Source organism: Pan paniscus, chromosome 4 (assembly GCF_029289425.2).
Source record: "Pan paniscus chromosome 4, NHGRI_mPanPan1-v2.0_pri, whole genome shotgun sequence".
NCBI classification, from domain to species: Eukaryota; Metazoa; Chordata; class Mammalia; order Primates; family Hominidae; genus Pan; species Pan paniscus.
Window position 1 is genome coordinate 14,113,635 of NC_073253.2, and position 27,225 is coordinate 14,140,859.

General features: G+C 39.4%; 1 protein-coding gene across 1 annotated transcript in view; it reads right to left on the reverse strand.

Annotated features, from left to right (window-relative positions):
• DNAH5 (dynein axonemal heavy chain 5) overlaps positions 1-27,225 on the reverse strand; it is a 332,345-nt gene that overhangs the window by 199,452 nt on the left and 105,668 nt on the right. Inside the window, exons 13-19 of the mRNA XM_008975442.5 lie at positions 17,603-17,688; positions 16,802-17,123; positions 15,756-15,962; positions 10,182-10,353; positions 6,508-6,653; positions 1,501-1,666; positions 526-765 (exon numbers count right to left, since the gene is read on the reverse strand). Of these exons, the coding sequence (XP_008973690.3) occupies positions 526-765; positions 1,501-1,666; positions 6,508-6,653; positions 10,182-10,353; positions 15,756-15,962; positions 16,802-17,123; positions 17,603-17,688 (1,339 nt within the window). The remainder of the gene's footprint in view (positions 1-525; positions 766-1,500; positions 1,667-6,507; positions 6,654-10,181; positions 10,354-15,755; positions 15,963-16,801; positions 17,124-17,602; positions 17,689-27,225) is intronic.

Sequence of the window (27,225 nt, forward strand, 5' to 3'; positions counted from 1 at the left end):
AGAGTAGTAATAGTATCTACTTAATAGAATTGTTGGGATGATCAAAGTTCATAATGTTTAAAATTACGAGAAGGCACTAAATAAATGGTGGATATGGCCAAGTGCGGTGGCTCACGCCTGTAATCCCAACACTTTGGGAGGCCGGGGCGGGCGGATCACCTGAGCTCAGGAGTTCGCCACCAGCGTGCCCAACATAGTGAAACCCTGTCTCTACTAAAATACAAAAAATTAGCCAGGCGTGGCGGCGTGCGCCTATAGTCCCAGCTACTTGGGAGGCTAAGCTGGAGAATCACTTGAACCCAGGAGACGAAGGTTGCAGTGAGCTGAGATCGTGCCGCTACCCTCCAACCTGGTCGACAGGGCGAGACTCCATCTCAAAAAATAAAAATTAAAAAAAAGATGAATATTTTTAATTATTTAAATTTAACAGGAACGTACATGCACGTGCACACGTGCACACACACATACACATACCCCAGCAACTATGCCTGATCATCCACTAAGCAAACCATACAAGATTATTACCCCGGAAGTTAATTGTGTGAGAGGAATGAATACGTTTGCGAATGGCCTCTAGTGTATTCCTTGTAACTTTCAGAAGAGCATCCATGTTCTGATGGTTGAAATGAGAGAGTAACTCGCGGGCTTCTTCCCCTAACATCTCAGTTTCTTTCTTTTTCCTCGTGACTGTCGTCAAAAGCAGGGCATTGGCCCTGGCATTAATAGATGATGTCAAGGTGTCAAAATTTCCTTCTTCTCTTTTTGCTGTTACAAGATGAAAGAGATAGAGATAGAGATAAGTTAGATGGATGGATGGATAGATAGACAGATAGATAGACAGATAGATAGAATCATCTGTTGCAATTAAAGGATAAATTACATGCAAGTTTAGTATCACTTAAACATCACACTTCTTAGGAAGTGAGGACATCAAAAAGTAGGAGGAAATCAGGAACCAGAGGGATTGATGGAAGCATCTCCTTCTCAATACAAGAAAACAGCCAACAGGAGAGGCAGGAGCTATGGCTGGAAAAGCTACACTGGCCCCCAAGGACCTGGGTTCTGGTGCTACTTCCCACCAATAACCCTAAAACTTTGGGGGGATAATTTCCCTTCTTCACATCCACATCTCTCTGTTCTCCTCTGTCCTGCAAAAGGTGCGCTCAGTCTAGAGGCTCTCCAAGGGGAATTCCAGTCAATAATCCATCCAACTCTATTGATAAGGTAAAATAAAACACCCACCCACACATAAATGCAAAGAAAGCTAACCAGGGCCAATGCAAAGTGCATGTTTGCAAAGTTTAACCAAAAGTAGTAGGAATTAACAACATAGAGTCACTAAAATATGCTCAGGGCCATAATTTCAGATTTATACATATCATTAGAAAATCGAGAGGATGTTTCTAGAAGTATGAAATTAATTGCTATGTAGAAAATGCAGTTTTAGTTTTTAGTAAATGTCACAGAAAAACAAGACCCTTTCATTACCCCATCTCTTACCTGAACTTTCATTTTTGTAATTAACACTATTCTCATTGGATATTTTTTCACTTTCTTCTTTAGATAAAACTTCCACATCCAGCAACATATTTACAAGCTCATTGACTGCCTCCTCCACTAATGAGCTTTTAAAATGTAGTATTTGTGCACCATTTACACAAAGATCCTAACCAAAAAAAAAAAAAAAAAGATAGCACAGTGGTATATGGTTTATCTAGCTTTTGAGAGCACAGAAACAGTGGTAGCAATGCTGTGGCTCAGCCTCCAGGTGAGATTTCAGCCCCAGTGATGCTTGGCCACATCCTTCACAATAGCACAGGCCAGGTGTCCTCTAAAGGAATGTGTTTAGGACAAGAGAACCCACTGGATAAGTGTAGATGGACCAAAATTACAGGCACTTCTCCACCAGTAGAGAAAATATCTTCAAAAGCCATCAGCAGCCTCTCTACTCGTCACATTTCCTTCATACCACATAAATCGGATCCAGCCACCCTTCTTTCTCTCCTTGTTTTTGCCAACAAACCATAGTCATCCCCTCATTAATTTCAAAGACACTACCCACCCTTCTAACTATATTGTACATTTCTCAAGAATGGATTTAATAAATATAAACTAACATGATTTGAGGCATGGTGATCAATTCTGGAGGAGATTAGGTAGACAGATAGTTATAGATGGATGATATAGACAGAATCAGTGATTTACCACCTGGTTGGAAAGTAAGCCCATGAAACAACAGACTGTCAGTTAGGCACAGTGTCCAGCTCCATTCCAAGTTCCAGCATTATACATCTTTAAACTTACACGGCTTGAAAACTAGGATTCAAATCCTTGCTCTGCATGATCCTGAAAATTCTTTTCAGTCTCAATTCCCTCATATGTATAATGGTGATATAGTAGAACTCACTGTAGTTTTTGCAAGTATTCCATAAAATAAATGCAAGTAAAATACTAAGAGCCGTGCCTGGCATAAAGTAAGCACACAAGAAGTGCTTGTTATTATTATTGGTTGGAAAATCACAAACATCCACAGGACCTAAATATTTGCAAAGGTTAGTCAACTCATTCCATGTAAACTAACTCCTCAATTCTCTGAGAGAACACTAATATTTTTTAAAGTCTGAATCTTAAGTCCTCTGACTCTACCTTGGAGAGAAACACACATGTGGTCTCCATTTTCAGGGCCAGCTCTCACAGGGAATCCTCAATTAACTTGCAGCTCTTTCAGTCCTCTCAGTAACACAAGCACGTGTTTGAGATCATAAAACTCCTTTGTATTGAGGGTTCTAGAAGATGAGATTGATAACCTCTCAAAGACTAATATAGTTCCAACAACGTTGTTTACATCTCTTAACTCTTTCTCTCTGTGAGAAGGCATAACCATAAAAATGTAAATAGCATAGAAATTAACAAAGCAGAATATAAACGCAATGAGGAAAAAGAAGTAATAAATAGACTCATTAAAATATCCCCCAGGACAAATAAAATAAATGAAAGATGCTGCCTCCACTTATCCTGCTTCATTTCAACAACTAACCTCCATGATGACACCCAAAAGCTGAAACCCACCAAAAGGGCCTTTCTTTCAATCCTGAATGGTGTCCTCCTTGAATAATCAGCATGGGGCTCCACCATTTCCTCATTCCCATGATGCTTTAGCTTTGGCAAACCAGGAACCTACTAGACGCCATGTCTTCTCAAGGTCTCTTCACCCTTACTCCCTGGTTCATGCCCTCTCCTAACACGATTTCACACTTCAACCATTGTTTTGCTAATATCCTTTACTCCATCACTCTCTCAACCTTCCACTGCCCCACCCAGGAGACGCCCAACCCAAATGAACCAGGTGACCTACCCTCTCCACCGGCACACATAGGTCATGGTGAGGCAGAAGCTTGGCACTGGGAATTCATGGTCCCCAAACTCAAACTGGCCCCTAATGCTACTCGGGAATCATTCTACATGACTATAGCCACCTCCCTCTACCAAGCTCCATAATAGCTGTGTCTTCAAATCCCTGTGTCCTCAAATCGTTACACCATCCTTCCTCATCATACTCAAAGAATGACCTTGATTTCTACAGCACAAAGCAAATGGAGGTCATGACACGGGGACTGAAACAACTCCCACTGCCCTCATGCAGAAGACAAATCGGCCTCCATCATGAGCCCCTTTTCCTCTTGTTTTGGTGAATGCAATCATTCTCCTTTTATTCGAGGTTAACTCCACAACCTGAGTTCTGAATCACAGCTTCTCTGGCTTCCTCAGAAACCAAGCCTACCCCTTTCTTCCTCTCTACTAATTTTCCACCTGAGCATATGAACACCCAGTGTACTTCAACTCAACACCTTTCTCCAGCTACAACATGCTTCCACCTCAGGGCCTTTGCACATGCTATTCTCTCTGCCTGGCATGTTCTTCCACTAAAATGTTCACATAGCTTGCACTCTCACTCCCTCTCTTCAAATCTAACCATAGAAGTCATCAGTGACCATGAACATAAAATCACAACTTTCTGTCAGGTACTCCTTTTCTCCATCATCCTTTTCATTTTTCTCCATAATTGAATTATGAATTCAAATAAACAAACTCAAGAGAAATGATTTACTAATACCTATATTGGTAATCAAAAATGCAAACTCAAATTGGGTTCCACGATTTTGCTACTTAAAGTAAAAGTAGTAAACTATAATAAAACAGTGTTTGTTGGAAGTGAAATTGGTAGTACTGCCTTGCTGGTGGCATTGTAAGCTGATAACATCCTTTTGAAAAGCAATTTGGCTACCAATATCAACAGCCATCCAATAAGGCCATACTCTCTGACACAATAAGTTTATTTTGGGGAGGGAATAACATTAAAGGAGAAAATACATGATACATGCATATATTCACTGCAGCTCTTGACAAATTAGCAAAACTCTGGAAGCCATCTAAAGGTTCAGCAATAAGAAACTGGTAAGTAAATTACAGTATATCAACTCAACAGAATATTCCGAAGGCACCATTAAAAGGCTGCCTATGAAAGCCATGTAGCAACATGAAGAATATTTTGTGAGGAAATGTTAACTGGGAGAAAAAAGTACTATTCAAAACCTGATATATATGGAGTAGAGATCACGACTTTATTAAAAAGCTTAAAATGCATTAATATTATAATAATGATGGTATAATTGATTAATAGGCTAGTTTCTTTCCATTTTTAAAATATTCTAAAACTTTCTTTTAAATTTAAATTTAAAACAAGTGTATTTTTATAAAACAATCATCAGAAAAGGGGTAAGACTAAAACCATGGAGGCAAGTGATTTTTCAGAGGAAGAGATAGCTTTTTAAATGATGAGGAAGAACAAGGGGATGGTTAGGTGTACCCACAGTTAGTGAATGTGAGGAGGGACTAGAAATTTCTAACATGTAGACAGTAAGTTTTGCGTATAAAATGACTTAATATAACCTGCCATATATGCAGAAAGGGGTGAACACAGCAGGCCTGAAACTGCTCTCCTTAGAAAGTCCTGCTTGGGAGGTGGTCCCTTGGCCGGCGTCTGGAAGCTTGGATTTTGGGAGGGTTCCCCCTGTTGCCCTGCTGATAAAGATAGTTTGCTGTGCCTAAACTGCTTGTGCAAACAATGTAGTTTATGCTGAACACCTGATTCCTTCTGGGAGTCTGGAATTCTGGTCCATGCTAAGCAGAGTGTGTGACCAGACCCAGTAAGAACCTTGGGCCCTGAGTCTCTAATAGGTTTCCCTGGGCAGAAACATTGCACAGAGGGGACGGTGAGCTCCGGGCGAGCCTCACAGGAGGGAGACAGCATGAAAAAGCCTGGACAGGGACTCCCCAGACACCACCTGTCTTTGTTCCTTATGATCCGGCTGCATCTCTTAACTACGTCAGGGCAGTGCAACTACGTGCTGAGTTCCATGAGTCCTCCTAGTGGGGGTGGTCTTGGAGACCCCGGCACATCATATTAAAATCATGATCAAGGAGTCCTTATCCTCAAGATGCCCACTGGGAATATCGTAAATGATGCTAACGTGACATGCCTGAAGGGGCACTTCATGGAGCACTGCTCCCAGGAGCTTACTCCTGGCACAGGGAAGAAAGTATCCCATTTGCAAATGTGTTGGAGAAATAATGAGCTACGAAAAGTTAAATGAAGGGCCGGGCACAGTGGCTCATGCCTATAATCCCAGTACTTTGGGAGGCCGAGGCAGGCAGGTTGCCTGAGCTCAGGAGTTAGAGACCAGCCTGGGCAACACGATGAAACCCCATCTCTACTAAAATACAAAAAATTAGGCAGGCGTGGCAGCGTGTGCCTGTAGTCCCAGCTACTCGGGAAGCTGAGGTAGGAGAATTGCTTCAACCCGGGAGTCAGAGGTTGCAGTGAGCTGAGATCACGTCACTGCACTCCAGCCTGGACAACAGAGCAAGACTCCATCTCAAAAAAAAAAAAAAATGTTAAATGGAGATCTTCTGAGGGACTTTATCTTAACATGTTGAAGTGTAGCGGATCTGTAAGCACAGTCTTTACCCTAAGCAGTTTGCACTCACTCCCTGCCTCTCTCAGGATTCCCAGCAATGGCTCCAGAATTGTGTGCTATAGAACACCAGTTTGGGAAACCCCCCCTCAACAAAAATGTTTAAAGAAGAAATTTTGTCTAGAAGCTGTTCAAAACAATTGTTTCATTAATTAACCCTAGCTTATGAGAAGCACTTCTGCAAGATAGCTCTATCCTTCATTAAAAAATGGAAAAATTCCAAGTGTGTTCTATGGCAATTTCTCTCCTACTGATCTGAAATGATGTGTTCCCCATAGCTAAGTGACCGCTTACTTAGATACATTTCTCTTCACTGGCAAATTATTGTCAGAAGATTCCATGTCTGAATCACTTCTATCACAGAGCACTGCAAGCAGAGAAAAAAATCTAACTTATAACTTCAAAAAAGTGACCTTTATAGGAAAATGAATCACCAAAAACCTTAAACAAAAAAAATCAAGGTTTTAATGACCTTTGTCATTTGGAGAAACTCTTCACAGGTTAGTGGCTCTTCCTGGGGAAGCTGACAAAGAGGTGTGCTGCTCATTTCTTCTAGAATGGCATCAATGCGGAACTCAATCAAATCACTGACCCTGTCAAGCAGCAACTCCAGGTCCTCTTCGGGAAAAAATAAAAGTAAATAAAAGAGATTAAGTAAAGCATTTTGTTTTTTAAAAAAATCAACACTTGATTAAATGACAGTAGTAAAATCAGCTTTAAAGATTCTCAGTTACGTATGTTCCCCAGATCCCCACTGATTCACACTTGGTTGTCGCTAATAAAATATCCAAGTTGTTAACTTTCTAATACTAATACTCTGTAGGGAGAATGGAAAGTCTATCTTGATAGCCCCTTCTAATTTGATTATTATAATTCTTATTATAAAGTTTTTATACATTTTATAAATGCCTCCTTAGGGACTTTTAGCCAATTTCCTTTTGTTTTATTTCCTGGGGCCATCGTTCCTTCTCTGTAACCAGTTTCTGAGCTCCTGCCTGCCTAACTCTCACTCATACTTAAAGATCCAGCTCAAGTGCATTTCCCCACAGAGGCCCTGGGTGAATCCATGTGCATTGGAGTGGTCCCTCCTCCTGTAAAACCACAGATGGAGCATCCTTCCATCTCTGCGGATTGTCTACCCATGTGTCTTATCTTCTTTAGAATTCATATTTTTTATCCTTACATCTTCAATATTTAACCCGGTGCCTATTCCACAAGAAGTATTCAACAAATTTGACTAAAGTGAAAGTTCCCTATTTTTTCTTTCACTGTAAATATCATAGGGTACATTTTTTTAGTTGTGCTGAAGTAATATTGAATGCTAAGTTCAATGGATGCAAAGGCCAACTCTGAAGCAAACTAACAACAACTGCACATCAAAAGTAGGAATGATTACTAATGGATATCCATCTAAGGGTAATACATTTTTCAACAGATACCATACAGTAAAATTTCTCTTTTTCTAATACTCCTTTCTCCTGGGAAATAAAGCTGAAATTGAATACAGGAAAGTCAACGTTACATACCAACACTGTATCGGAGATGTAAACACCTCCTTAAATAAATACCTTTATTTCCTAAAGAATAAAAGCCTAAAAGTTTTCTATTTTTTCTAAGCTAATTATTAAAGAGGCTACTCAAGATACCAAATAGTTCTGCCTGGTAAATTGATTCAATACTAAAAGAGAGCCAACACTTTCATTTAAGTATGTGTGAGCAATAAAATTCTCTACTCTTTCTAACAGACTGCTTCTTCATCTTTAAGGACATCTGTGTTAAGCTGAAAAAAATAGTCCCCAAGGATGTCCACATCCTAATCTCCTGTGAATGTTACCTTATATGGCAAAAGGGATTTTGCAGATGTGATCAAGTTAGGGATTATGTAATGCGGAGAGTGTCCCAGATTATCTATACTCTCTTAAATGCATGATGCAAATGACCACCTGTAAGTAGGATTGGCTTACTAATCCAATTAAAATCCAACTGCACTTGAGATTTTACATAGTTTTCTCTCAAAGAAACTTCATCTTTGTTCTATTTCAGTTCCTTAAATTACAAAAAGAAAAACATAATAGAAAACAAGAACAAGAAGTTTCTCTAGAAACTAGTTCCTTGTCTCCAGCTAACAATCTAATAAAACATCCAAATTGTTAATACTTTAATACTAGTGTTCTAAAGGAAGGATATTACTAAAGTCTATCTTGGTCGCCTGTTCTAATTTGATTATGATAACTCATTATCATGTTTTTATACATTTCATAAGTGCCTCCTTAGGAAATTTTAGCCAGTTTCCTCTTGTTTTATTTCCTGGGGAGGCGTATTTTGGAAGAAATATTAATTTAGAGCAAGGAAATCGGGTTCTAAACTCATTATTATTTCTTACATCTATGTAACATTAAAAGCCATTTAGCATCTCTGGCTTGATATTCATTCATATTCAAAAACTCCATTATCATTTGTCTTTGAGTCCAGCTCCCAATCTATAACGCATAACAAAGGTGAGGTATGGGCTGAATCATAATTTCTCACTCTACTCCCCTCCAACCCAGTACTTCTCAAATATTCTTAAATATAAAGTACCTGGCTATTTAAATACCTGGACCTTCTGAACCCTAAGTTTTTTGGAAAGTACGGTGAAAATCTACTGATAAGACAAGCTCTTGACAATTTACATTATAAATGGACTAGGTACTATGTTAACAGCCATAAATTCCAGAACAAGAGAGAGACCTGAGGGGCGGAGTTGGGGGAGAGAGAGAGAGAATAAAAGGAGGCATCACGAGAGCTATCTAAAAGGGAAGCCCAGGAAGGGGTATCCAGAAATAAGGTAATGGGCTTGAGGGGTAGGAACAGGGTTACAGTGATAAAGAAATGAAGAGAGACTAAGTATATAAAATTATTGCTATTATGAATCTGCAAGTATATGGATGTCTCCTACACACCCAGCTGAGAATAACACGAAAGAAGTATAAATGTAAACAGCCTGGATTTAATTATTTCACATTGTATTCCTAAATCGTAACACCATTTTGTATCCCATCAATTTTTCCCCACGCAACTCCTTCTTCACAGAATCCATAAATCTATACAATTATAAATTATCAATTTACAATAAAAAAAGAAAAAAAATTAAACAGCCTGATATTCAGGTCCTTTGTAGTCTGTTTGAGGAGAAAGATGAAACTGTACTAAACCATTAGAAGACAACCAAAATATCAAGTCTCTGGTCCCAAATATAAATCCAACAGGTCACAGGAGGAAGCCGTCACAGGAGGTAGAGTAATCAGAGTAGCCTTCTAGGGGCAAGGCTTACTCTGGGCTATAAGAGTGGGGAGGACTGGGCCATGCAGAGGAGAGGGTGTAAGACACTGGCTAGGAGAGGACAATAGCAATGTCTAAGTCTTTCTGAGAAAAAAAAAAAAAAAAAAAAACCATTACCATGTTCCAAACTGTGCTACACTGTCTGCCACAGAGGATCTGTAAGGTGTTAATGTGTCCTCCTGGAAGGCAGCCAAGGAATTCTGGGAAATGCCACAAGCAAAAGGCCATTTTTGGAGACCTACTGGATGCCGGCATGTTACAGGCTCTGAAAAGTCGTCCAGCAAAGAAACCTGTCCAACTGCTCCTCTTGATTTCCCAGACATATTTGAGCCCTTCTTTGCAACATACCCGTACGCATTCCAGAAAAGCGCATTTTATGGAATATACTACCTTACATATATTTTAGACTATTATATCTCTTTTTAAGGAAAATTGTGTTTGTTTAAATTTTTCCCATTTATCCTGTTGTTCAGCACTGTACTCTATCCAAATCTCCACATCTTTCAAATCAAGCTCTCAAAATACACTAAACTATTTATATAAAAAGCTGAATAACTCTAAAGATACTTTAAATCCTAATGTCCAAAAATACAAATCAATGAAAATATGTGGTTAATCTCTGGGGATAAAATTAAATAGTGAATATTTATAGTTTCCAGGAAATTACTGAATTCGCATGTTTTGGAACACTTCCTTATGAAACAGCTTAAGAATAACACTCCCCATTTCATTATTTATATCTCCATATTGATAAGAAATTATTCAACAGATGTTAGGAACTCAGCCTTTAGAATTCAGAAATACTAATTATTCAGGCAGACTTACTTATCTTTGCAAAAGTGTTTTCTAAATAAGCCTCAATATTCAGTGATGTCCAGGTCAGTGCAGCCAAGCCAGGTTGGAGAGCTTCATCCACTTTGGCCAAGTGAGGGACAATCAATTGCTCAATGGCAGCAGGTATTTTTGACTTCACTCTCTGATATTCAGCTAGCATCATCTGCAATGAAATTGGGGTTAAGTAATCAATTAATATCTCACTTCTAATGTCTGTTAATATCTCATGTCTCATACAAAATGACTACTTTTATTTAGGGTTAAACTGTAGGGCTCTAATAGAATGGCAGGTAGAGTAGCCAAAACAATAAAAAGAAAAGAAGACAAGGACTCTCTCCATAAATACAAATTCCTAATCCAAAAAAATACAACTGAAGATGAACAAGAATTTAAGACTAACAGTGTCTCACCTCCTACACAGCCTAAAAAGGGAGAAAATCTAAGGCCAAGTAATTTTTCTAAACCATGCAGAAACACGGGAATGGCACCTTCACCTGCTCATCACCAGGCTTGTTTGTTCCCCTTTGTACACTGATACGACATGCGTGCTGCTCCTCTGGGGACCTCTTGCAGACTACACCCATCACCCAAAACATGTGGGTCGCCAGAGGTCTACCTCAGCCCTTTGCTAGGATTATAGGCCAAATCTTGTTGCCAAGACCCAAAGCACACCGGGAACCAGTATTGATCTCAACTAGTGTCACGGCTTTGAATTTCATCCAGATGCCAGACACAAACACGTTTACATCTCCAGCCCAGATCTCACTCCTGAAAGTCTAGATTCACAAATGGCAGCAGCCTCCCAAAGTTTCCACATCAATATATAGCAGACATTTCAAACTTAATAAGTCCCAAACTGAAAGTCTGTTCTTTTCCCAAAACCTCTTCCCAGTGCATCCTCCAACTCAGCTGAGAGTGACTTTATCCTTCCAGTCCACAGGTCAAAACCCAGAGTCATCCTTGATTCCTCTTTCACTCACACACACACAGGTAATCCATTAGGATATCTTGTTTGCTGTCTAAACTGTACCTAGACTTATTGGGAGGGTGAATGGAAGCAGGGAGACAATGGTAGATCATCCCAATAATTTAGGTAGGAGCCAATGATGGCAGTAACTGTAAATGTGGAAAGCAAGTCAGATCCTGCTTCCACTCACCCTCCCAATAAGTCTAGGTACAGTTTAGCAGCAAAAATGATCCCTTCAAAATGAGAATTCAGATCATGTTACTCCTCTGCTCACATGGTTACATAGCCTCCCATTTAATTCAGGGCTACAAACCTTTATACAAAGGACTTGGATAGATGCTTGTTCTATAAAGATCTACCTGATTTTGTCCCATTACTTCTCTGATCTCATCTCCAACCACTCTTTCCCTCTCTTACCTGCACTTGCCTGACTGTCTTCCTTTCTGGTCCTGAGCCTCAGGGCCTTTGCACCTCCTTCAAATAAGTACTCAAATGATACTTTCTCAATTATACCTGTCCTGACTACCTGTTTAAGATTATAAACCACCACCAAAACCACTCACACATTTTATCCCCCTTTTTTGTCCATAATAACTATCACTTTATTACAATAGACTATATTAATTTGCCTACTTACAGTGTTCATTTTCTGTTTTACCCAATTAGACTATAAGTTCTACAAGGACAAGAATTTTGTCTGCTTTGTCCAGTGAGCCTGAACCAGTGCCTGGCACATAGGAGATAATAAATCAATATCTATCTAATTAGTTGTTATCACAAGGATTTTTCATCTGAAATGGGCATTCTCATCTTTCACTGAAAGGTACATAATGTCAAACTGTGTCAGTATTATTTACATAATGTCAAACTGTCAATATTTTGTTCATATGTAACCATGTCAATATTAATAATCATTAATTATAAGAAACTAACTTTAATGTGCCCCATAAATACAGTTGGTATTAAGATCATATATGTGCATGTTGGTTTTACCTTGATAATAGATGAATGTTTTCCAAACTGTTTTGCCTAGAGTACTAGGTCAAAGAGATTCTATAAGAAAAAATGTCCCTTTGATAGATAAATTTTGAAAATGCTGCATACAATATCTCCCCTCTTGGGTGGTCACAGCTAATATTAATGATTCTTAGAAACCTGCTTAAGGAAGTAAGAAGCCTTGCAAGGCTTTGAAAATTTTGTTAAACACAGTATTTCCCAAATGGACCTCATAATCCTTTCCTCATATAATGTTTTTCCACAATTTCTATAAGATTCTTTCAATGTCCATAAAAGCCACTTTAGAAAAGTCTAAATTTTCTGGTTCTATTAGCAGCTACTTATATATTTCCTGAAACTTGTATCCACTGCTTGTTTTTTTTCAATGTCCACCAGTTATTCTATCTGGAAGCAGTTCTTAGAATCTGCTTCTAGCAGGCATTCTACTTCCCACCTTTAATCCCAGAAGGGATTACTCAACTGCTTTGACAAAAGAGAAACCCAGGCTTAGAAGGTGAAGTCATTTACCCAAAGATAATGATTTGAATCCAGATTAAATTGGCTTCAGAACCTATATTTGTAACTATTAGCCTGTACTTGGTCTTCTCTTTCTAGTTAAACTGTCTTCCAAGGAACAGATAAAGAAACAAATTCTCAGCTACTTTGGCATATCTGCAAAAGCCTGAAAGCTCTGTCAAATATTCAGCACAATAATTCTCCAACACTTCAGATGGTCACCTAAACCTGCCAATAGATCTGCTTTGACCAGCTACTCAGGTTGAGCAGAAACTTTTAACTCTCAACCTCCAAGATAATAAGTGTTAACGAGATGATAATTTACTCCCTTGAATTGTCATTTAAAACATTCTTTGATCCTCTTCCCTTCATGGGGGAGGGGGGACCACATCCCCTTTTTTTGAATCTGGGTAGGTTTACAGTCCAACAGAGTACAACAGAGATGATGCTGTGAGACACCTGAGGCTATTATAAAGACCATGTGGCTTCTTTATTGTTCACTGTAGTGCTTGTTCTTGAAACCCTGAGCTGCCATATAAGACATTCTACTAGCCAGAGGCCTCCATACTGGAAGGCCATGTATAGATGTGCCTGTTCACAGTCCCACTGGAGTGTACCTTCCAGCTTTCCTCAGGAAAGAAACAGAAACTAGAAGAACCCTTCTTGGACCTTACAGATTGAACATCTGCCAGCTGAATACCAATAAACAACCTTTGTCAACAATACATGGAACAGAAGAATCACCTATCCAAGCCCCACTCAAGTTCTTTACCCATAAAGTCATGATATAATGATACGGTTATTGTAAACCCTACAACGTGCTTACAAGTGTTTGTTGCCTGAAACAGACAACTGAAACAACAACTCTGCAAATACAATTAAATTATCAGTAATTCCATAATCTTATAATTATAGTTTCTTAGTAAAAATATGATTTTCTTTATGAATATGTAAATTGACTAAGTGAGTTTCCTAATGTGAAAGAGTCTAAAAGGGAATCTCAACATGCTGACTGGTATTTTATGAGTCTACATTTGAGGAATGTCTGTCCATTGCCAATACAACTTTTTAATATGACAGGAAGTGGTGGGAAGACGATGGACTACAAGTCTGGGTTCCGGTCTTACTTCTGCCACTTTGTAGCTATGAGACCTTTGCTAAATCTTTTAACTTCTCTAAGCCACAGTTTTGTCATCTATGAAATAAAATAATAGTATTCTGTCCTACTTACCTAACGTGGTGGTAGAAAAGATCAAATGAAATAATGAGCATGAAAATGGCTTTAAATGTAAAGTACAGTGCAAGTGCATGGGCTTAGTATTGTCACGTGATGTTAACCACTATGAAATTTTAACAATGGTTTCCATGTTGTCAGATTCCATGGCCGCATCTCTGATCTCACCTTTTTCATCCCCTGGGTAGCAGCATTTGTCACTGGTGACCAGTCCCTCTCTCAGTAGCCTTTTCATACCCTTGGCTTCCTTTTTTTGTTGTTTTTTGTTTGTTTGTTTTTTGAGATGGATCTCACTCTGTCACCCAGGCTGGAGTGCAGTGGTGCAATCTCAGCTCACTGCAACCTCCACCTCTAGGTTCAAGAGATTCTCCTGCCTCGGCCTCCCAAGTTGCTGAGATTACAGGCACATGCCAACATGTTCAGCTAATTTTTGTATTTTTAATAGAGACGGGGTTTCACCACATTGGCCAGGCTGGTCTCAAACTCCTGACCTCAGGTGATCTGCCAGTCCCAGCCTCCCAAAGTGCTGGGATTACAGGCATGAGCCACCGTGCCCGGCCATCCTTGGTCTCCTTGACACTTGGTTTCTTCCCAGCTCAAAGGTCAATCCTCTGTTTTATTTGCACATCTGTCTTCTTCTTTCAGATCTGTTAATACTGGAACAACCCAGTGCTTGGCCCAGTGGCCCTCCATTCTTCTCTGTCTGTATTCTCTCCCCTAAGAGATCTCATCCAGGACAATGACATTAAATAACAATGATATTCTGATAACTCTCAGAAGTATGCCTCCCACTTTGGCTTCTCCACTGAACTCCAGACTTACGTATCCAACTGCATGGACAACACTGACACTTGGCTGTCTAAAAACTATCTTGTACTTAAATGGGAACTACTGATTCCCTCCTGCTGCTCCAAATACACTAGTTTCAGTTTTGGCCATCTCCATAACTTGAACTTACAGTCAGGGCCCCTGCATAGTATTGTGCAAGTTATGAAGAATGCAACCTACACAGCACTCTATGGCACCCCTGCTTTAATTCATGGAATTGCTCACACCAAAAGCACAGGTATTATTCTCGAGTTCTCTCATAACCTGACTGTTGTCATAACTCTAAGTTCTCCAAACAAGTCTGCTGCCATCCTAGTTCAAGCTCTCATCTTCATCCTGGGCCAGTGCAACACTTCACAAACGGGCTTCCCGCTGATACCCCTTGTCCCCCTTAACATCCATTTTCCACCCAGCAGTAAGAATAACTTTTAGGCCGGGCGCGGTGGCTCACGCCTGTAATCCCAGCACTTTGGGAGGCCGAGGCGGGCGGATCACGAGGTCAGGAGATCGAGACCATCCTGGCTAACACGGTGAAACCCCGTCTCTACTAAAAATACAAACAATTAGCCGGGCGTGTTGGTGGGCGCCTGTAGTCCCAGCTACTCGGGAGGCTGAGGCAGGAGAATGGCGTGAACCCGGGAGGCGGAGCTTGCAGTGAGCCGAGATCGCGCCACTGCACTCCAGCCTGGGCGACAGAGCGAGACTCCGTCTCAAAAAAAAAAAAAAAAAAAAAAAAGAATAACTTTTATTATAAAAAGAGATCGTGCCTTTTTCAGTGGCTCGAAATCCTCCAATGGTTTCCTGGTACACTCAAAATAAAACCCAAGCTTCTCATCTTGGCCTGCAAGACCTGTAACGGCCTGGCCCCAGCCAACTCTGCAGCTGCACCCCATGGCACTGTCCCCTCAGTCACTCCATTCATCCTGGCCACTTTCTGCTCCTTGAATATGACACATCACCATATTTTTTTATAAGACATTCCAGAGCTAGCCAAGAATGGGGGGAAAAAATAAAAGTAGTATACCTTCATGTTACTGAAGTTCCTTTTGTATCTATCTCGTTTCTGGAAGAGGGAAGTTGCCAATGGAGAGACTTCCAGACCCATCTGGGCCATGCACTCTGTTTCTCTAAATAAGATTAATATCTGAGGGTCAAAGTTTACAAACAATTCCCCTGCGCCTGGAGCCTTCACCAATAATGAAGCCTCAAGACCTACATGAATTTCTTCAATCTGTGGGAAGAAACCAACAGCATTACTATTAGAAAGTTCAATTCATGCAGAGTATCTAGCTCAGCTCTCTCTAGGAATAAGGATCATTAAATGTTCTTCCATGGATTTGAGCTTCCTAAATTAAGGGCAATAAGATCACTCACTCTTCTCCTAAATCCAGTCTCATACAATAGCCTTCAAGTTCTTGGTGTTGATGTTGGGCAGTCAATTCAATAAAACCTTTCAATGACTCTGACACTGATAAATAAGTGGACACTGCAACAGTGGTGGCGTCTCAAAAGCCATTTAGCTACCTGATACCTTCATGCCTACTCTATTATTCTTCCTAATAAAAGTTTCGTAAGACCTCCTAAACTCAGTTTTTACTTATCTAGAAAAACAATGAACACAGCTATGGAGACATCGCATCCTGACAGCCTACAAAGAAATACATGTATTGGTAGGATATGCTATGATTAACCAGTTGTACAACAAAAGAAAATTTGAAACTTTGTTTAACAGATGTGCTAGTGTTTACTGACACATTTAGGATCTGACTGAATTTTAAAAAGGAAGATATCCTAATAGATTGGGCATAGGAACCAATAAACAAGATCTTCTCACTTTGGAGTTCGTAAATTAAATAAAAATGGGGTTCTGTTACCTGGCTTGTGGTTTCTTTTCAAATCTAATAATTATTTTTCTTTGTGGACATATTACACTCTGAATGCTTAGATTCAACCCATCTGCCTTACAAAACACCTACAAATCCAGCTTTCTAAAGAAATAACACTGTCAAATGCTAGAAGAGGGGTTCCCATGATTCCAACAATGGGAAGAGTATAAATTTAGGGACTCACTTGCCGAAGCCACGCCCTGTGGAAGAGGACCTCAAACTCCAGGAGGACCTTGGCCATCCTGTTGTAACTGCGAATTATAGGTTTGGCTTCTGCCGTGCTTAGCACAGCTGGGTGCTGCTGGAAAAGCTGCATGGGCTGCTGAATCCTATGGAAGAGCTGGCGGGCCCACAAAATCTTTCCAGCGATGGGAGGCTGGTTTCGAGCCAGAGGAGGATCGTATTTCTGCTTTGTATACAGCTTTGAAATCATATCAATGTCAGCCCCATAGTTCTCAAGGATAAGTTGATATTTGTCATCAATACCAAGATTAGGTATATTCAATCTGATTTTTTTAAAAAGTTAAAAGCTTGAATTAATGGAATAAAATAAATAAAATACACAATAAAAATATCTAGTAATCTCATTTATTAATATTTATTTGTTAAAATGCTAATGGAAAAGAATGAGATATTTACGTGGAATATTAAAAGAATAAAAATAAAACTCATCCATAAAATGTAGGCAAAACTATTAACTTGGGAAGACATTTTTCAAATTATCTATACATTAGGAAATATTATTATAGGCAGTCACAAGGTACTTCAAAGCTAAGAGTATTCTCTATTTGTAGAAATAAAATAAATCCTGAATCCTTAAAAGGATTAATCCTCTGAAAAACTTAAAAACTATGACCTTGTGACCCAAATTGCCAAGAGAGGTTTTCCTTTCCATCAGAATATGAAATAATAATAATAGGAATAACAACAATAAAAGCTAAACTATCCCAATTTTAGAAAATAGACAATTTCTTGAAAATTTTACCTTTCAAATTTCTTCAACATTCTTAGAGCTTGATTTGTGTTTTGAATCTTTTCAAATGTAACATCCATGAACTTCCGCAACTCGTTCTAAAACGGAATAAAATCTGATGATGAACAATAAAATTGGGAATTTACTGTTTAGCAACAAGATAAAAGAGCTTTCCATTCTGTGCAAACACATATAACATGGAACAAAATGTAACCGAAAATTGAATGAGCTTAAAAGAAAAATAAATGACCAGAAGCCAGAAACAAAGAGAGACTTGAAAGCCAGATCAGCCATGGGAGTTGGTGCCACGTCAGGTTCCACGGGTACTGGGCCAGACACAGAGCCTGGGGGGTGGCACTGGGGCCTTATCGCAATATGGAGAGAAGGGCTATGGGGTCCTAACATTCTCAACAGAGCCTGTGGAAAGCAGGGATCCTTGAAGTGCTGCCCAGTACATGCAAAGGGAATTGATTCACAAGTTGGGAAAGCTGCAAAGAGGCTTGACATCTGCCCAAACCCTTGAATAGGAAAATAAGTCACCCTACAATAGGGTTCCCATGCTTTCTCATCACAACTACTCACTTCTACCACTGCAATGCCAAAGCACCCATAGACAGTACACAAACAAATGGGCAGGGCACTGTTTGGCTCTTGGACATAGTTTGCTGACCCCTGCCCTAGAGGAACTGAAATCCCACATCGGTGCCACACCTAGATAAGGGGTCCAGGTTTAAACTACACATGAAGAAAGGGATATAACCTAAGACATTAACATAAAAGCTAGTCTGGGAGAGTAAAACCACTAGGACCACAGCAGAATTCAAGAAAAGCCACTCTACAGAAACACTTTCAAAGCCCAGGGCCAAAAGATTCCTACAGGAAAAAAAATAAATACATAACTTCTAAAGAAGCTCAAAAAGTTTTTGAAAACCCCATGAGAAAATCATCTTTGAGAGAGAAGGAGCAGAATGCACAAACAGAATTAGTAACCAAGTACTAAAAATGATAGAGCAGTCTAAAGGAGACTATGAAATAAGTATATTTAAAGTGATTAAAGAGTAAAGAAGAAACAGAAATCATAAAAAGAACAGAACAGAATAAAATAAGAACACTCAGATTTTTAAAAATAAAATTTAGACGTATAAAGGGGAACATAATTACAATTCAAAATGCAATAGATGCAAATTATAAACACCTGAAAAGAAAACTGATGAACTACAAGACAGTTTTCAAATAAAATCACCCAAAGTATAGCAGAGAAATAAAGAAATGGAAAAATACAAAAAAAGATGTTAACAAACATGGAAGATAGAAAAATAAGGTGTAACATATGTCTATTGGAAATCTTGGAAGAAGAACCTAAGATATTTAAAATGGGAAAGGCTGAGAATTTTCCACAATTAAAAAAAGACTTAGTCCTCAAATGGAAGAAGCACATCAAATTCTGAACAAGAGAAATATGTTTTAATCACACCTAAAACTCACAGAAAGATGCCAAAGGTAAAGAGAAAAACAATATTAAAAGAAAAATAATAGTAATATTAATATTAAAAGATAGAAATATTAAAATCACAAAAGGGAGAAATCAAATTTATCTATAAAGAAATAACTATTTGATAGCAAATACCTCGTGGAGAACAATAGCCGACAAAAATCAGTGAATAAAGATCTTCTAAGGGCTGACGGAAAATAACACCCAAACTAAAATCACATATAAAACGAGAATAATATTCAAGATTGAGGGCAACTTTATAGGCATTTGGGTGTAAAGACTGGAAGAGTTTACCATTAACAGACTCTTGTTAAAATAAAACTAAAGGATATACTTCTTTAAGAACGATCATGAACCCAAAAAGAGGGAGAGATACGATTACTAACAAGAAGCAAGAATAAGCAAAGCAAACTGTAAACATGTTGCTAAATTTAAATAACTATTAGTAATAACAAGTTTGAAAAGTTTAGCAGCAAAGGTAAAACTAAAATTCAAGACAACCATAGCATGAATGAGAGGTAGGCTGATAAAACAATTAAACTCTTTAAAGTCAGGTATATATGCTAAAACCACTAAAAATATAAATACAATATTAAAAATATAAATAGAAGAGGAATAAAGAGAATAACAAAATTTAATCAACAAAATATAAAAAGGAAAAAGTCAAAGAAAAAAAGTTCACCTCACTGAAAATTCAAAATAGATTGTAGAAGTAACTCTATACTAAAAACAACAATCAATGTAAATGGCTTAAACTTGCAATTAAAGGAAAGAGAGTCTCAGCTGTTTTTTATATATACATATATGTTATATAGAGAGATATGGATTATATTTTTATGTAGATTGTACATGGATATTATATATAAATTATAGATATATGTATTATAGATATATGGATTTTATATATATGTGGATTATATATGTGCATGTGAATTATATATAAGGATATTATATATAAATTATAGATATATTGATTTTATATATATGGATTCTATGTATGTGGATTATGTGTGTGTGTGTTTGTATTATACGTATATAATCCAACCATTGCTCTTTTAAAGAGATATGTTTAAAATATAATAATTAAGAAATAGTAGGCCAGGTACAGTGGCTCACACCTTTAATCCCAGAACATTGGGAGGCCAAGGTTGGCAGATCCCTTGACCCCAGAAGTTTGAAACCAGCCTGGGCAACATGGCAAAACCCTGACTCTTCAAAAAATACAAAAATTAGCTGGGCATGGTGGCATGCAGCTGTAGTCTCAACTACTCGGGAGGCTGAGGTGGGATGATCATTTGAGCCCAGCAGATCGAGGCTGCTGTGAGCCAAGATCGCGCCACTGCACTCCAGCCTGGGTGACAGAGCAAGACCCTGTTTCAAAAAAGAAAAGAAAATGAAAGAAAGAAAGAAATAGTAGGAAGTAAAAGAACAGAAAAAAATGTTTATTTCAGGTAAATAATAACCAAAAGAAAGTCGAAGTAGCAATATAAATAATTCACAAAATTGATTGTAAGGCGAAGATAAATATGGTCATAATTTAGCGTTAAAGGGAACAATTTCTTTGGCAGATATGCCAATTTCGAGTCTGTGTTTAACCAATTGAATCAAAATATATACACAGATTTTTAGAAACCCATGGATCAAGCATGCTATGGTTTAAATGTCCTCTCCAAAACTCCTGTTGAAATTTAATTGCCATTGTGATGATATTAAGAGGTGGCACCACTAAGAGGTTATTAGGCCCTGAGGGCTCTGCTCCCATCGGTGGATTAATGTTATCGCAGGAGTGGGTTGTTATAAAAAACGAGCTCAGCCCTCTCTTGCTTTCTCAAGCTCTCTTGCTCTTCAGCCTTCTGCCATGCAGCAAGAAGGCCCTCATCAGATACGGGCTCCTCAACCTTGGACTTCTCAGTCTCCAGAACTGTAAGAAATAAATTTCTTTTTTTTATAAATCAGCCAGTCTGCAGTTATGTTATAGCAACACAAAAAGAACTCAGACAAAGAAGATCAAAAAACATTCAGTATACCACTACAAATATTAGAATGGTCAAAATCTAGAACACTGGAAACACCAAATGCTGGTGAGGATGTGCAGCAACAAGAACTCTACTCTAATTCATTCCCAGTGGGAATGCAAAATGGTATGGCCATGTTGGAGGACAGTTTGATGGATTCTTATAAAACTAAAAACACTCATACTATATGATCCAGCAATCATACTTCTTGGTACTCACTCAAAGAAGTTAAAAACTTATATCCACAGAAAAATCTACACACCGATGTTTATAGCAGCTTTATTCATAGTTGCCAAAACTTGGAAGTAACCAAGATGTCTTTCAATGTGTGACTGGATAAATTCTGGTACATCACAACTGAATAATGGAATGTTATTCAGTGCTAAAAAGAAATGAGCTATCAAGCCATGAAAAGGCATGAAGAAAATATAAACGCATATCACTAACTAAAAGAAGCCAGTCTAAAAGGGCATATTCTGTATGCTTCCGACTAGATGGAAAAGGCAAAACTACATAGACAGTAAAAAGATAGTAGTTACCGGGAGAGGGAAGGATGAATAGGTGGAGCACAGGGGACTTTTCGGTAGGAAAACACTTTGCCTGATATTACCATGGTCGATGCATATCCTTGTATCTTTGTCCAAACCCATAGAATGTATAACACCAAGAGTGAGCCCTGATGTAAACTGTGGACTTTAGATGATAATGATGTGTCAATTTAGGTTCATCAGTTGTAACAAATGTACCACCCTATCACGGGGAGGCTATGCATTCTGGGGGAGAGTAGGGGGAATATAGTAAATCTCTGTACTTCCTCTCAATTTTGCTGTGAATCTAAAACTTCTCTTTAAAAAGTCATTTTTAAAAAATAGTTAATGAGGCGTAAAATATTTGAATAACCCAATTAAAAGTGTGATATAGTGACATCCAAAGACCCCAAATCCAGACAGAAAACACTACTCTTTTCAAGTACACATGGAACATCTACAAATCTTAACTACGAACTAGGCCACGGAGGACATCTCAGTAAATACCAAAATACTGACATAAAGTATTCCATGTTCTCACATCAAAATATAATAATTTAAGCCAAAATAAAATGAGAGCCAATACAGTACAATAAAAAAGCTAAAAATGCTTTCAAATAATCCATGAGTAAAATAACAAATCATAACAAACATTACGTGATACTTTAAACTCAACAACAACATATGTACTACATATTAAAATTTGTAAGAAACAGCAATAGTGACCCTTCGTGGAAAAGATATAGACTTTCATGCACCTATTTTAAAGAGAAAAAGAAAAGAAATGGAAATTAATGAGCTAAGCTGTCAGTTGAAGAAAGGTAAAAATAACAGAATAAATCCAAAGAAAGAAGAAAAAAAAGTTTTAAAACAAAATGCAATAAAATTAAAAACAAAGAAGTAAGAGACAAGATTAACATCTCCAAAGCTGCTCTTTGGGAAAAATAATAATACAGACTAACCTTTGGCAAAATTAACCAAGGGCAGTGGGGTGAATGCAATTTCACACCGAAAGCATCTGTTAAATTAGAATCTAGCAGAACGAGGCCAGGCACGGTGGCTCACGACTGTAATCCCAGCACTTTGGGAGGCCAGGGCAGGTGGATCACTTGAGGTCAGGAGTTCGAGACCAGTCTGGCCAACATGCTGAAACCCCATCTGTACTAAAAATACAAAAATTGGCCGGGTGTGGTGGAGCGTGCCTGTAATCCCAGCTACTCAGGAGGCTGAGGCAGGAGAATCGCTTGAACCCGGGAGGCAGAGGTTGCAGTGAGCCGAGATCGTGCCACTGCACTCCAGCCTGGGCAACAGAGTGAAACTCTGTCCCCCCCCAACCCCCAAAAAAAAGAACCTGGGGGAGAGAAGGGGGAATATGGTAATGACATTAATCAAAGAATAAAAATTGTTCTAAAAGCATTAAAGGTGAAACATGTGTTGTAAAAAGAATGACTTAAATATCAAAGATTTTTAAAATCCTTTTCATGAACCCCTCAAATATGTTTTCCAAAATGGTCTTTATGGGTTCTCCTGAGAACGTCACACATCTTATACTATTATGTAACTATGACCCTCCCCCCAAAAAACTGCACCAAAAAACTAAGCACAATTTATTCTTTGGGCATCCTAAGCTTTAGTGCAGAGCTATAATTAAAATCTAAATTCAGTTAAATAAAACATAGAAAAATTATTTCCTTATTTTATATTTCATGCTTCAAGACAAAGTGAACAACTTTTTTTCAACTTACCAGTCAGAAGTTTTAATTAAGTCTTTGCAAACTTGAAGAGACATTAATTGATGTAGTATTAAAATGAGGAGACTATTTCGGAGGAGCCAAGATGGCCGAATAGGAACAGCTCCCGTCTACAGCTCCCAGCGTGAGCGACGCAGAAGACGGGTGATTTCTGCATTTCCATCTGAGGTACCGGGTTCATCTCACTAGGGAGTGCCAGACAGTGGGCGCAGGCCAGTGGGTGCGCGCACCGTGCGTGAGCCGAAGCAGGGCGAGGCATTGCCTCACCTGGGAAGCGCAAGGGGTCAGGGAGTTCCCTTTCCGAGTCAAAGAAAGGGGTGACGGATGCACCTGGAAAATCGGGTCACTCCCACCCGAATCCTGCGCTTTTCAGACCAGCTTAAAAAACGGTGCACCACGAGACTATATCCCACACCTGGCTCGGAGGGTCCTACGCCCACAGAGTCTCGCTGATTGCTAGCACAGCAGTCTCAGATCAAACTGCAAGGCGGCAGCGAGGCTGGGGGAGGGGCGCCCGCCATTGCCCAGGCTTGATTAGGTAAACAAAGCAGCCTGGAAGCTCGAACTGGGTGGAGCCCACCACAGCTCAAGGAGGCCTGCCTGCCTCTGTAGGCTCCACCTCTGGGGGCAGGGCACAGACAAACAAAAAGACAGCAGTAACCTCTGCAGACTTCAATGTCCCTGTCTGACAGCTTTGAAGAGAGCAGTGGTTCTCCCAGCTCGCAGCTGGAGATCTGAGAACGGGCAGACTGCCTCCTCAAGTGGGTCCCTGACCCCTGACCCCCGAGCAGCCTAACTGGGAGGCACCCCCCAGGAGGGGCACACTGACACCTCACACGGCAGGGTATTCCAACAGACCTACAGCTGAGGGTGCTGTCTGTTAGAAGGAAAACTAACAAACAGAAAGGACATCCACACCGAAAACCCATCTGTACATCACCATCATCAAAGACCAAAAGTAGATAAAACCACAAAGATGGGGAAAAAACAGAACAGAAAAACTGGAAACTCTAAAACGCAGAGTGCCTCTCCTCCTCCAAAGGAACGCAGTTCCTCACCAGCAACGGAACAAAGCTGGATGGAGAATGACTTTGACGAGCTGAGAGAAGAAGGCTTCAGACGATCAAATTACTCTGAGCTACGGGAGGACATTCAAACCAAAGGCAAAGAAGTTGAAAACTTTGAAAAAAATTTAGAAGAATGTATAACTAGAATAACCAATATAGAGAAGTGCTTAAAGGAGCTGATGGAGCTGAAAACCAAGGCTCGAGAACTACGTGAAGAATGCAGAAGCCTCAGGAGCTGATGCGATCAAATGGAAGAAAGGGTATCAGCAATGGAAGACGAAATGAATGAAATGAAACAAGAAGGGACGTTTAGAGAAAAAAGAATAAAAAGAAATGAGCAAAACCTCCAAGAAATATGGGACTATGTGAAAAGACCAAATCTACGTCTGATTGGTGTACCTGAAAGTGATGCGGAGAATGGAACCAAGTTGGAAAACACTCTACAGGATATTATCCAGGAGAACTTCCCCAATCTAGCAAGGCAGGCCAACGTTCAGATTCAGGAAATACAGAGAACGCCACAAAGATACTCCTCGAGAAGAGCAACTCCAAGACACATAATTGTCAGATTCATCAAAGTTGAAATGAAGGAAAAAATGTTAAGGGCAGCCAGAGAGAAAGGTCGGGTTACCCTCAAAGGGAAGCCCATCAGACTAACAGCGGATCTCTCGGCAGAAACCCTACAAGCCAGAAGAGAGTGGGGGCCAATATTCAACATTCTTTTTTTTTTTTTTTTTTTTTTTTTTGAGACGGAGTCTCGCTCTGTCGCCCAGGCTGGAGTGCAGTGGCGCGATCTCGGCTCACTGCAAGCTCCGCCTCCCGGGTTCACGCCATTCTCCTGCCTCAGCCTCCCGAGTAGCTGGGACTACAGGCGCCCGCCATCACGCCCGGCTAATTTTTTGTATTTTTAGTAGAGACGGGGTTTCACCGTGTTAGCCAGGATGGTCTCGATCTCCTGACCTCGTGATCCGCCCGCCTCGGCCTCCCAAAGTGCTGGGATTACAGGCGTGAGAATTTTCAACCCAGAATTTCATATCCAGCCAAACTAAGCTTCATAAGTGAAGGAGAAATAAAATACTTTACAGACAAGCAAATGCTGAGAGATTTTGTCACAACCAGGCCTGCCCTAAAAGAGCTCCTGAAGGAAGCGCTAAACATGGAAAGGAACAACCGGTACCAGCCGCTGCAAAATCATGCCAAAATGTAAAGACCATCGAGACTAGGAAGAAACTGCATCAACTAACGAGCAAAATCACCAGCTAACATCATAATGACAGGATCAAATTCACACATAACAATATTAACTTTAAATGTAAATGGACTAAATTCTCCAATTAAAAGACACAGACTGGCAAGTTGGATAAAGAGTCAAGACCCATCAGTGTGCTGTATTCAGGAAACCCATCTCGCGTGCAGAGACACACATAGGCTCAAAATAAAAGGATGGAGGAAGATCTACCAAGCAAATGGAAAACAAAAAAAGGCAGGGGTTGCAATCCTAGTCTCTGATAAAACAGACTTTAAACCAACAAAGATCAAAAGAGACAAAGAAGGCCATTACATAATGGTAAAGGGATCAATTCAACAAGAGGAGCTAACCATCCTAAATATATATGCACCCAATACAGGAGCACCCAGATTCATAAAGCAAGTCCTGAGTGACCTACAAAGAGACTTAGACTCCCACACATTAATAATGGGAGACTTTAACACCCCACTGTCAACATTAGACAGATCAACCAGACAGAAAGTCAACAAGGATACCCAGGAATTGAACTCAGCTCTGCACCAAGCGGACCTAATAGACATCTACAGAACTCTCCACCCCAAATCAACAGAATATACATTTTTTTCAGCACCACACCACACCTATTCCAAAATTGACCACATAGTTGGAAGTAAAGCTCTCCTCAGCAAATGTAAAAGAACAGAAATTATAACAAACTATCTCTCAGACCATAGTGCAATCAAACTAGAACTCAGGATTAAGAATCTCACTCAAAGCTGCTCAACTACATGGAAACTGAACAACCTGCTCCTGAATGACTACTGGGTACGTAACGAAATGAAGGCAGAAATAAAGATGTTCTTTGAAACCAACGAGAACAAAGACACAACATACCAGAATCTCTGGGACGCATTCAAAGCAGTGTGTAGAGGGAAATTTATAGCACTAAATGCCCACAAGAGAAAGCAGGAAAGATCCTAAATTGACACCCTAACATCACAATTAAAAGAACTAGAAAAGCAAGAGCAAATACATTCAAAAGCTAGCAGAAGGCAAGAAATAACTAAAATCAGAGCAGAACTGAAGGAAATAGAGACACAAAAAACCCTTCAAAAAAATCAATGAATCCAGGAGCTGGTTTTTTGAAAGGATCAACAAAATTGATAGACCGCTAGCAAGACTAAAAAAGAAAAAAAGAGAGAAGAATCAAATAGACACAATAAAAAATGATAAAGGGGATATCACCACTGATCCCACAGAAATACAAACTACCATCAGAGGATACTACAAATACCTCTATGCAAATAAACTAGAAAATCTAGAAGAAATGGATACATTCCTCGACACATACACTCTCCCAAGACTAAACCAGGAAGAAGTTGAATCTCTGAATAGACCAATAACAGGAGCTGAAATTGTGGCAATAATCAATAGTTTACAAACCAAAAAGAGTCCAGGACCAGATGGATTCACAGCCGAATTCTACCAGAGGTACAAGGAGGAACTGGTACCATTCCTTCTGAAACTATTCCAATCAATAGAAAAAGAGGGAATC